Source organism: Nelumbo lutea, chromosome 1, assembly GCF_056320005.1.
Source record: "Nelumbo lutea isolate HS-2025 chromosome 1, American lotus-T2T, whole genome shotgun sequence".
Taxonomy (NCBI): Eukaryota; Viridiplantae; Streptophyta; class Magnoliopsida; order Proteales; family Nelumbonaceae; genus Nelumbo; species Nelumbo lutea.
The window spans coordinates 89,660,174-89,671,638 of NC_142684.1; the positions used below are offsets into that span (position 1 = coordinate 89,660,174).

Sequence of the window (11,465 nt, forward strand, 5' to 3'; positions counted from 1 at the left end):
CCAATGTGAGTCCATTATAAGTGGATCAGGTCCAATTCAATCCAAAGAATGTTTTAGACCAATTTGGACCGATCCAATTCAATGTTTGGACAATCCAATCTGTTCAAATTCATTTTGATTTAGATTGGTTTCAACTCAAACCCGGTCCATTGACACATTCTTATCTTATATCAATATACCAGATATTATCTTAATCCAACCCAATCCAATATAAATTTGTTACGAACGGACCAGGCCCAATCCAATCTAATAAATATTTTGGACCGGATTGGTGCAATCCAATGTCTTGTTGGTCTATCCAATTCATCCAAATTGATTTTGGGCTGAACGGGGTCCAATCTAAAACTGGTCCATTGACACCCTTACCTAGCACCCTAACGGGATGCCAAGATTTTTGTATAGCATTAAAAAAACAAAAAAAAAAAAAAAAACATGCTAGTTGGCATCTAAGATGGCAATGGATCCATTTATATTTGAAACTTTTTTTATTTGGGATTTTTAGCCTGCACTCCACCTCAGAATTCAGATTTGAACTATAGACCTACAACAATTCAAATTCATGAACAGCTCCACCTATAACACCTATACCCACCTGTGAATTGGCATCAATTCCAAGCTAGCACCCACCCCCAACTGTAGGATTTCAAAGGTGGACTGAACAGTAAAAACCCCTTTTTCTTTTGGGGTAGAACAGTGAAACCAGGCTAAAGATCAATTGAACCTTACATTGGATAAATAGGAGAAAAGGAAAATAAGTAGGTTTGGGTATTCTTGCTTTGGAAGAGTCATCAACTAAGAATTTCTGGCATAAATCCTGTAAAATGATGAAGCTTCTTATCAGGTGCTGGGATATTTTCTTTTTGCTTGTTTGTGGGTCTTATCACCTCTCTTATACTCTTTATCTTTTTTTTTTAATTATTTGGCGAGTATCAAAGGGAAAAACGTATTATCAAGTTATCAGGTCGGTTAAAGCCTTAAAGGATAAACCCACCTTCGTTACTTTACTCAAACTTATTGAAGCAATTTCTAAAACAGAATGAAAGAATAAGTCACTCAGAATCAGAAGTTCAGAACCTATGAGAACAGAAATAGGCCTATGAACGCTTCATTCGATAATTTATGATGAATATTATCCAATGAAAATGTACAACATATTAAGCATTAGACCCTTGCGGCACCCTTGGCAATGACAACGACAAATAGCATACCATGTTGAAGTGATGGTGGCAAGCTGGCAGCCAGGTATCTTGTCTTTTCCTCAGGACCAAATCAATGGACATTTCTTTAGTCACAAGGTTTAGTCAACTCTAGAAATTGTAGAGCCATTAACGGGACTCCTGCTTGCAACTTGCAAGTTCATGCTCTAGGATACAGACATGCTGTTGTTGAGATCTGCACCATCTCCCTGCTTCTGTTTCTTCTTTTGCTTACGGTTCTTCTGTTTCTTCTTTAGTCTTAAGTGGTCTTTAATACTCTTCTCCCACTCCTTTTTGTTTTTCTGATAAAGTAGCATTGCAGCCCGGGCATCTTCTATCTGAAACAAGCAGCCTCAGTAAGTCAAGGGTTCTCAGGTAGTTCTAAGTTTCAACAGTGCTTTGGCTGACAACAGAATATTCATCTACTCTTCCATCTTCTTTTTGGCAAGTAAAATAACTTTTATTAATCAATAATTAGACAGTAATAGGCACAAGGTCCTACTCTCCCAACAAAGGGAAAAATTACATATTACGTTGGAGCCCAATACAAATGATTTCTATTCGCCCCATAGTTGTCAAGGCAACTAGGCGATTTTTAGAAGTCGCCTCGCCCAATGCCAAGTGTTTTTCGTATTAGGCGCTCACGCATATACACATTGTATCATTTTTTGAATGCCTTTCTATACATTGTATCATTTTATTGATTGGTTTTATTTTATTAGAATACATTCTGTTGTATGTCTACTCCTTTTTTTATAAAGATAAATCTTTTTTACTAAAGCTACGAAAGTTTCTTTGGGTTTGAGTTTTGAACCAAGACTGAGAAGAGAAACCGAGGATTCAGTCCAAGTCATCCAAGACCTCCCAGTAAGTTTCTTCTTCTTCTTCTTCTTCTTCTTCTTCTTCTTCTTATTAAACAGTCCAATTGTTCTGTGGTCCTTTTTTTTCCTATGTTTTTGGGATGAAACAGGGGCTCCGCCTCTTCAACCTCCTCCCTCCTCTTTTCTCAAATCAACCTGGTACTCCAGTATTTTATTTTCTAATTAAAAAAAAAAAAAAAAAACTTTTGGAAACGAAACAGGGGTTCCGCCCCCTTTTCTAATCAACAGGCGCTGGGCCCCAACTTTCTAAAACTTTCCTGTATTTTTCTGCACTATTTTTTAATAATGCTTTTTTGGGGACGAAACAGGGGCTCTGTCCCTTTCTGTCCCTTTATTTTTCTCTCCTTTATTTTATACTTTCAAATTCCATCGCCTAGGCACCACCTAGGTGACTGGGCGCCCTGTGGTCGCCTAGGCTCACCTAGGCGCCATGATAACCCTTGCTTAGCTAAAGTATCCACCATCCCATTTGCCAATTTCCTCTTCCAATTCCCAGGATGAAAAAAATAATAATTTTATGCTTAGTGCAGCAAAATGGAGAGTGGAGTTTATGGGACAAGGTGCCACTTATTCATTAATGACGTTTTCATTTATTGATCATTTGATCAAAATAAATACTAATCATGGTGACATATAGGGATATGTTTTGAAAAAAGTAACAGAATAAGTAAGGGACATATAGGGATATTTTTTAGAAAACACATGGAAATGGTGGGAAAAAAATAAGATACGCATGGATATGTTGGGAAAGCTCATATAAATCCAAAAATTACATCAACAACATTAAACCTAAGGCTGAAATGACTATAAATAGGGCATAAACATATAAGGGACATTTCAATAGCTTATGGGAAGTGTGAAAGAATTAAAATATGCATATATAACTCAAGAAATTAATAAATGTCATTACTATTTAGAAATACTTATTTTAATTTTTAGAAAAGGTGGATTAGATGTTAAAACATTAAAATGCATTTTACAAGTAGTCATGCTATGGTGAATGGTTTGATAGTGTGAGTCCTTTTCTTTCATGTGAGCAACTTAAGTTCAAGTCCAATTAACAGTACGTAGTTTTTATGTATGGGAATGAGTTTAAATGAAAACCTATAATGGAGTTGAAGTTAATTTACAGACTTTCCAAATTCAAATGGGCAGACTTTTTTTGGTAATAAAATAAAACTTATTAAAAGAAAAAAAGAGTCGAGAGGGGGGGGGGGGAAGAAGAACAGAACTTAAAAACTCAAACACAAGCACTCCAAACCAGCCTAGCCTCAAAAAACCAGAAGAGACCAGAACTCACATAAACACCACAAGCAATCCCAAAAACAGCCTAAAGATAAAAATTCAAACCTCAAGATAACAAAGACAACAACCACATCAAGACCCCACAGACATACATCTAATCTCGAATAAAAACCAAAAACCACAACCATCTCGCTAAAATTCAAAACGGGCAGACTGTTATAGAATTTTTTTTTTTTGGATAAATGGCAGACTGTTATAGAGTTAATGGTTTTTTTTTTTGATAAGTAATAGAGTTAATGGTCATTGATACCAAATACACAACACATTAGCAGTACACTCAGCTTATTTGCTGATACATTACCAAAACCATGGGTGTATTGGCCGATAAATATGGATACAAGTGGAATGGCACCAAAATCATGCCACCTTCTAGTAAGTCAAAAGTCTAATATGTAGCAGACCATATTGGTTATTATGTATTGATACTTTAACCTTGGATCCTCAACCATCTCGCTAAAATTCAAAACAAGCAGACTGTTATAGATTTTTTTTTTTTAGGATAAATGGCAGACTGTTATAGAGTTAATGGCTATTGATACCAAATACACAACACATTAGCAGTACACTCAGCTTATTTGATGATACATTACCAAAACCATGGGCGTATTGGCCGACAAATGTGGATAAGAGTGGGAACCTTAAGATCATTGTGTAAGGCATGGCCTACAAGGATCCTTCCTTTGATCAACTCTGCTACTTTCTTCTGAACAGCTTGGAAGTCCTTTGCTGCAGCAGAAGGTTAGATCATAAGCATGCATTCTTTTGCTTTTTTCCCAATTTGCTGCTTATCATCATTTCAGCCAAATAATATGAGAGCTGTAAACATGAGAATTCAGAAAGAAAAAGGAAAAAGTCTCAACCTTTCCTCAAGTCATGGGGTCGAATCCCACTTATTTTAGTACGGAAGTCAACAACACGCTCTACTGGGCGAACATACTCATCATAAATGGCATTCCCCCACATATTCACCTGCAATGAACTAATCGCCACTCAATATCAATGAACATATAAATATTTTTTTTTATTAATAACACTTTCATTAAATCATCAGTAAATCATCAATAAAGAATTTACAAGAGGAAGACAAACACACTTATCTTCCAAGAGCCACAAAGAGCTTCATGAAAAGAAAAAAGAAAAAAAGAAAAGATGACACTAAAGTTACAGCTTAGCCCAAAGCAGTGAATCCCTTTCTGCTCCTTGTTTAGCTAAACCGTCAGCTAGAGAATTAGCCGATCTTTTAACCCAACATGTCTTAACTTCCATCTCCCGCACCAGCCACTTGAATTTCCTCCTCTCATTATTGTACTTCCATAAACCATTTTGATCTTTAGTCAGCCACCCTATCACCACCTCTGAATCCCCTTCAATTATGAGTTTCTTGATGTTCAACTCCTTAGCTTTCCGGACTCCTTCCATAACTGCAAAGATCTCAGCTCTAAGGGAGTCACCCACTCCAATTGGGCCTGAGAACATGGCAGAGATTACCCCATTTTCGTCCCTAAAAATACCCCAATCCCCGATTGTCCCAGATTTCCCCTACTACACCCATCAAAGTTTAATTTCAAGAATCCACCACGTGGGGGAGTCCAAACCACATTCATTTCTGACTTGGTTTGTGTGCAATTTGCAATTTCACCCCACTTCCTCAACATGTCATCCACAGTGTAATCTGTGAATAGTTCCAAAGATTTCAGCCACTGTACCGCCCTAATATGTATGCTAGCCCTCAAATCTACTGCTCCTCTCTGGGTTTCTGAGAATATCCTAGAGTTTCTTTCTTCCCACAGTGTCCAACATACTGCAGCCCTTAGTCCTCTCCACATTATCCTTCCCCTTTTTATCCGCCACCTGAAGAAGGAAGGGGAGAAAAGGCCTTGTAAATCTGATGGGAGATTCCAACTGCATCCAAATAAGGAGTAAGCCCAATCCCAAATTGACCTCGCAAAGTGGCAAGACACCAGTAGATGAAAACCAGTCTCCCCATCCGCTTTGCACAGAACACATCACTGAGGTGACAAGCAAGTATTAGGTCTCTTATTTTGGAGTAGATCACCAGTGTTGATTCTTTCCAGATAGGCTTCCCAACAAAAACTACCATCTCTAGGAAGTATTGCTCTGCACCAAACCTCACCAACAGGGAAAGGGGGAAAGGTAGGACTGGTGGACTGACTTAAGACTTTGAAGAACGAAGCACAAGAGAAGATGCCACTGGGGGTAAGTGTCCAAATTCTAGAATCCGCCCTAGTGGGATCTAAGACAACGTTATCAAGAAGAACAATAAGGCTTGAAATATTGTCGAGGTCTGAGTCCCTCAAATCCCTTCTTAGCCCCAAGTTCCACCCAATCCTAGAAGTGGAAGAGGACAGGGTGGTGAAGGACGAGATCGGCTCATTTTTCAAATCAGAAAGAGCAAACAAAGAAGGAAACTGATCATTTAAAGGGACACTCCCCACCCAGGTTTGTTTCCAAAATTTTATGGAGTTACCGGAATTCAAGTCATATTTGATATTAGGGGAGAAAACTGGTAGCAGGTCATGAATGGCTTTCTAAGGAGAATTGCTTGTGGTCCTAGCTCTGGTTCCAGCGTCCCATCCATTGTGCTCCAACCCATGTATACTTGCCACTATTCTAGCCCATAGCCTCTCCTTCTCCATAGGGAACCTCCACAACCACTTCCCCAACAAAGTCATATTCCTTCTCATAATACTCCCAAGCCCCAAGCCACCACAAAACTTACTCCTACATACTATCTCCCAGCTAACTCTATGATCCCTCTTCTCCTCTCCTAGCTCCCACAGGAAATCTCTCATTAGCTTCTCTAATCTGTTAGCAACCTTCACTGGGATTTTAAACACTGACAGGAAAAAGATGGGTAAGTTAGCAAGCGTGGCCTTAATTAGTGTAATTCTCTCACCGAGAGAGAGGTAGTTCTTTTTCCAGGATACCAGTCTTTTTTCAAACCTTTCCACCACCGGGTTCCAAAAGCTCTCTCTCATGGGATTATCACCTAATGGCAACCCTAAGTAATTCAAAGGCCACCCCGAAACTTCACACCCCAGCACTTCAGCACTCTCCCTGATCTCTCCCTCCTCCAAATTCACCCCCACTACACAGCTTTTCCCAAGGTTAATCTTCAAGGTAGACATTTGCTCAAACAGTTGTATCACCAACTTCAAGTTTTTGATAAAGCTCACATTACCGCCTTCACAAAACAGAATCATGTCATCAGCAAACTGTAGGTGAGTGAGGGGGGTTTCCACCCTAGCCTCTAATGAGCCCCCTAGAATCTGCTTTGTGAATCAGTTTCCCCAAAACCTCCGCAATTAGAATGAACAAGAAAGGAGACAGGGGGTCTCCTTGTCTTATACCCCTCATACCTGATATTAGGGGGCTTTTTGACCCTACAACCTTCAGGTGGCCTAAGAGAAGAGGGAGGGTATTATGGAGATGTGTTAGGGCTGCTTTAGTAACAGTATGGGAGGAAAGAAATAACAGGATATTCAATGATTAAGAAAGAGACGAGGCTACTGTTTGGGATTGTCTGCTGATTAGGGCTATTAATTGGGCTAAAGTATTGGATCCGTTTTCACATTTCTTCTTTGTTGACATGTGAAGAAACTAGGAATTAGTTGTGAAATCTTCTTCAGTTAAGGACAAACCTGTTGTAGCCCGGAAGCCCCCTGAAGAAGGCATCATTAAGCTAAACATTGGTGGTAGTAGCCTTGGTAATCCTGGGCCTTCTGGTATTGGAGTTTTAGGAATGCAGAGGGTCAGATTGTTGCCTTATTCTCTGGTCCAATCGGAGTGGGGGATGTGGTTAGTGCAGAGGTCCAAGCAGTTTAATAGGGAGCACATATTGCTAAAGAGTTGAACTTTGGGAGTTTGGTCATTGAAGGAGACTCTAAATTGGTAATAGGGTGGCTGAAAGAACCGAAGACTGTAGCTTGGCCTTTCAGGGGGACAATGAGAAGATTCAAGTGGCTAACATCCAATTTAAAAGCTAGATTTCAGTGGGAGAGGAGATCAGCTAATGGGCTGGCAGGCCTACTCGCTAAACAAGGGGTGCACAGGGATCATTTATTTTAGGCTCAATTGTAATTTTTCTTTGTTTTAGAGGCAGCATCTCGTGCCTCTTTGGGGAACTCTTTGTTGTATCTGTTGTTAGTTAGTCTTGATTAATTTTAATGAAATGCTTTGTTACTTATAAAAAATATATATTAACTGGAAATTTACACCATTGGAGATAGGATTATTCTGGTATTTAATTAGAAATGACCAATTTTTTATAAATGGGGGCATAAATACAGTACGATCCTTTTGAGTAATTAATTAACAATTTAGTTCTACAAGTCATCCTTCATATTTTAAATCTTCCATAAGAATAATTATCCGTAAACCGACCCTTACTTTAATTCTTCAGAATAATGAAAGCTATAATTTCTTGCCATGATGAGCCTTTTCAATGTATGTTATTACCTCTAAAATGATCCTTTCTTATCTTGTTTGGGATCAATCTTATAAAAGATAAAATGAACATGGTTTATAATGACATAAAAATTGGCATAAATGCTTTAAGTCTGCTTCTAGACATTTCTCTATCATTCTTCACAAAATGATAGTTTTTTTATAAAACAAAAATAATGCTCTAAGTTGCTTCTGTGACAGAAAGAGAAAGTATACTATTATACAGATACAAAAAGGATAAAACATGGACAAAGTGCTGGATAACAAATTTATACCGAAAACTGAAGTTTTTTCCCGATTGGAGAAAACTGAAGTATCCTACACAACATGAGACCCATTTTGAAATGTCAGACTGTTAATGCCACATGTTTAGCCTAATTCCAGAAGGTTCTAGATATTGTAAGGCAAGATAATTGTCTATAAATTTGTTAGTTTTGTTTTGTTCATATTTTGTTGTTCGTTTTTTCTTCTATTTGTCTACATTCTTTGTTTGTTTTACACCCCCCAAAGCAAGCATGCATGTAGAAACACTTCAAATTTGGAATTTTGTGGTACTGTTATGACCAACCACTCCCTTTCATGTCTTATAACGCATGAGGGAGGGGAAGACAAAACTGCAGAAAGAAATGCATACAATATTTTGCAAAACAAAGTGCATGGAAGACCATATGGCATCAATAAGAAAAAGTGATATGCTACAAGCCTACAAATTCAAGGATCTAGAAGAGGTAAGGCAGACCCAAAAAACATGAGCTGAATGAGGGCCAACATATACCAATTGACCAGTATAGTTAGGACAAGGGTTTTTTTCAGTTGATATAAGTTTTTTTCTTAACAAAATAGTCACAATATTGCTACTGCAACCACTGGAGAATAAAAGAAGTAATTGTTACCAAGGAAACCCGACCAAGGGCACTTTTGTTTCCTTCAGAACTGACACCAACCATTTCACAGTCCATGGCTATGGCATTTGTCAAGCTGTTAAACAAATGAAGATTTTAATAAGCGCAAATTCTGAAACTTTTGCAAAAGAAGATTGAGAAAAAATCTTTGCACATTCAGAAACTTTTGACATCCTAGATAAAATAATTGTTACATACAGCTGCTTGATACAATATGCTGCAAGAATACTGATGGAAACATAAAATTAATAAGCACAGAAATTTTAGGATGTACAAAACCAAAATGCAATGTCAATAGAATGCATTACAAATTCAGATAAAGATAAAAAAAAAAAAATAAAAAAAAAAAAAAAAAAAAAAACTGTTTTTCATTACTTACTAAGGGATAGTTGTGGACCAGGCACTATGAACAATAAAGACTAAATAATGGTATTGTTAAAACATTCATCTTGCACCATCCAGTCCATGATGAAAAATACTTTGTAATAACAATTTTGCATGTTAAAAAGCTAGTTGAGTGCCATATTCATCGTTAAATTATGGGCGCGAATTGGATTGTCAAATCAATTTCTAGTCACTCATGTCAATCTTACGAGTAGTCAAGGCATAGGCAACATTAGCAACTATCACATAAATTGGAGATTTGGAGTCTTGGTGCTCTTGAACATAACTACATAAGTAGTCAGAACTTGACAAATATGTCAGTAATTTAAGGAACGGAAAAATATAAGCCATTTTCACATTTCACAACAAGGCAGTTTAGCAGTGATTCAAATAAACAGCTAGTGGATTTAATAACCTAATAAGATGTTACCTTCAGCTCATAAACATGGGAAAAATAAAACGGTAACAAAAAATATAAAGAAAACACAAGCATAAGTACGGGGAAGAAGAACCTGCAATCAGAATTAGTTGGGGTGATTACAGACAGGTTCGGAGAATCATGCTCCGCATTCGATCTCTCTTTACGTTTTCCTGTAAAGAAAGCCACAACAGAACCCAAGAAGTCAGGGTAACCAAAAACATGAAAAACAGAGCTACTTCTGACACAGACGTTATCATAAATCACGCTCTTTACCTAATACACTGTTTAGGGTTTCTCTCCCGGAACTAACTGAAGGTTTAGATGGATTAGGGCCCTGGCTTTTCAGTTTCTGCAAGAGAATGAAACGATATAACACGTTAGGGTGGGAACGAGCGAAAGAGAGAAAAACAGAGAAAGAGGGAGTGGATGGGGTGTACCTGTTGCAGTAGAGCCCAGTTGGGATTGAGAGACTTGATGGATTCTCCTCCCATCTCAACTCTCCAGTCTTTTTCTCTTTCTCTCCCGCTTCTTCGAGTGCACCAATTTTCTGGTTTTTACGGGTCCCTTTGGCAGTTTGGCGGCTTGGACCTTCTTGAGGGCTGACTGCAACTGCAAAGTGCAAACTTTGCCCGTTGAGGGCTGAGTTGTTCAGGTCAGCTGCTTTGAGTCGCTCAGGATAAGCTCCCTAAAGAGGCTGAAGCGGACAGACCAACAATACCGACTTTCGGCTGCTTTCAGCATTTTTCTTAGTGATGAAAAAAGGAAAATTTGTAGAAATTGCAAAATACATAAAATACATAGAAATACGGAAGTTACAGAAAATATAAAAAATTATAGAAATTGCAAACAAAATAAAAATTATTTTTAAATTATAGAAATTATAAAAATTAAAAAAAAAATCAGAAAATAAAAATTATAAAAAAACACAAAAATTGCAAATAAATAACAAAAAATCTATATCTATACTACTTTAAAAATTAGAATAGCCTCAAGAATATTTACCTAGCATATTTAAATTTATTGATAAAAAAATGAGGGCAAATAGGGTAATTGGTTATTGATATTAAATGAGTTGAATATAGATAATTTTAAGATTTTCAATGCATTCAATTCTCTCACGTTAAGTCCAACATTTAAGGTATTAATTTGCATTCACCTTCATTGAATCATATATTTAAGATTTTTTTGTTTTTTCTCTTCATTAAATTCTATAATTAAGTCCATACATAATAAATTAATAATTTCAATAACATGAAAACTTATACTTTTAATATCTAGCTGTAAAAAAAAATTGTGTTTTCATTTAGGTGGTGATAAAAAATTAAACCATTTGGGTCAAATGGGCCAATCCATATTGCCACAATTAAATAATAAAATTTGACATATTAAACAATAATAAGTATGATTGATAATATTTTAGAAATTGACCCACAGGTCAACACACTTTTGCCTTTGGGTCATAAGTCACAGATCAATTCAACTATCAAGGTCAAATGAGTCAAATAGTATAATTATGGTTTACATATATTATAGTTATGTTTTACATATATTACATATAATATATGTATCATGTAAAATTTATTTATGTTTTTAATTCGGATTTTAATTTTGTTATTTATAAAAACATTGCAATTTGGGGCCAACAACAAGGTTTTTTCTCAAAAATAGCAAGACAAGGCACATAAGGCCCTTGGGATGTATAAATTTTGAAAACTTACTAAAAAAAAAAGATAACCCCAATTAGACATCAGAGTGCAAAGTTATGACTTCCAAAAATTTGCACATAATTAAGTGCACGACATGCAACTTGGTTATTGGGTCGAACATGACAATGATTGAATCGTGTGGGTTAGATGGTTTTTAATTGAAAGAGAGAGTTTCAACAAAACCAAACCTAGAATCAAGGCTG

At 36.8% G+C, this 11,465-nt stretch overlaps 1 protein-coding gene across 2 annotated transcripts; it reads right to left on the minus strand.

The window, feature by feature from the left end:
* Positions 1 to 1,079: 1,079 nt before the first annotated feature.
* On the minus strand, positions 1,080 to 10,300 carry LOC148876035 (Polynucleotidyl transferase, ribonuclease H-like superfamily protein). Of its 2 annotated transcripts, XM_088966914.1 has the most exons (7): positions 9,994 to 10,300; positions 9,830 to 9,905; positions 9,648 to 9,726; positions 8,743 to 8,827; positions 4,243 to 4,351; positions 3,973 to 4,108; positions 1,445 to 1,534 (listed from the first exon to the last, which is right to left on the minus strand). In XM_088966914.1, coding segments are annotated over exons 1-7 (540 nt in total). In that variant the 5' UTR covers positions 10,048 to 10,300; the 3' UTR covers positions 1,445 to 1,533. The 2 variants fall into 2 exon arrangements, with proteins under 2 accessions (XP_088823041.1, XP_088823040.1); XM_088966915.1 differs by lacking the exons at positions 3,973 to 4,108; positions 4,243 to 4,351 and having other exon boundaries at positions 1,080 to 1,534.
* Positions 10,301 to 11,465: the final 1,165 nt, after the last annotated feature.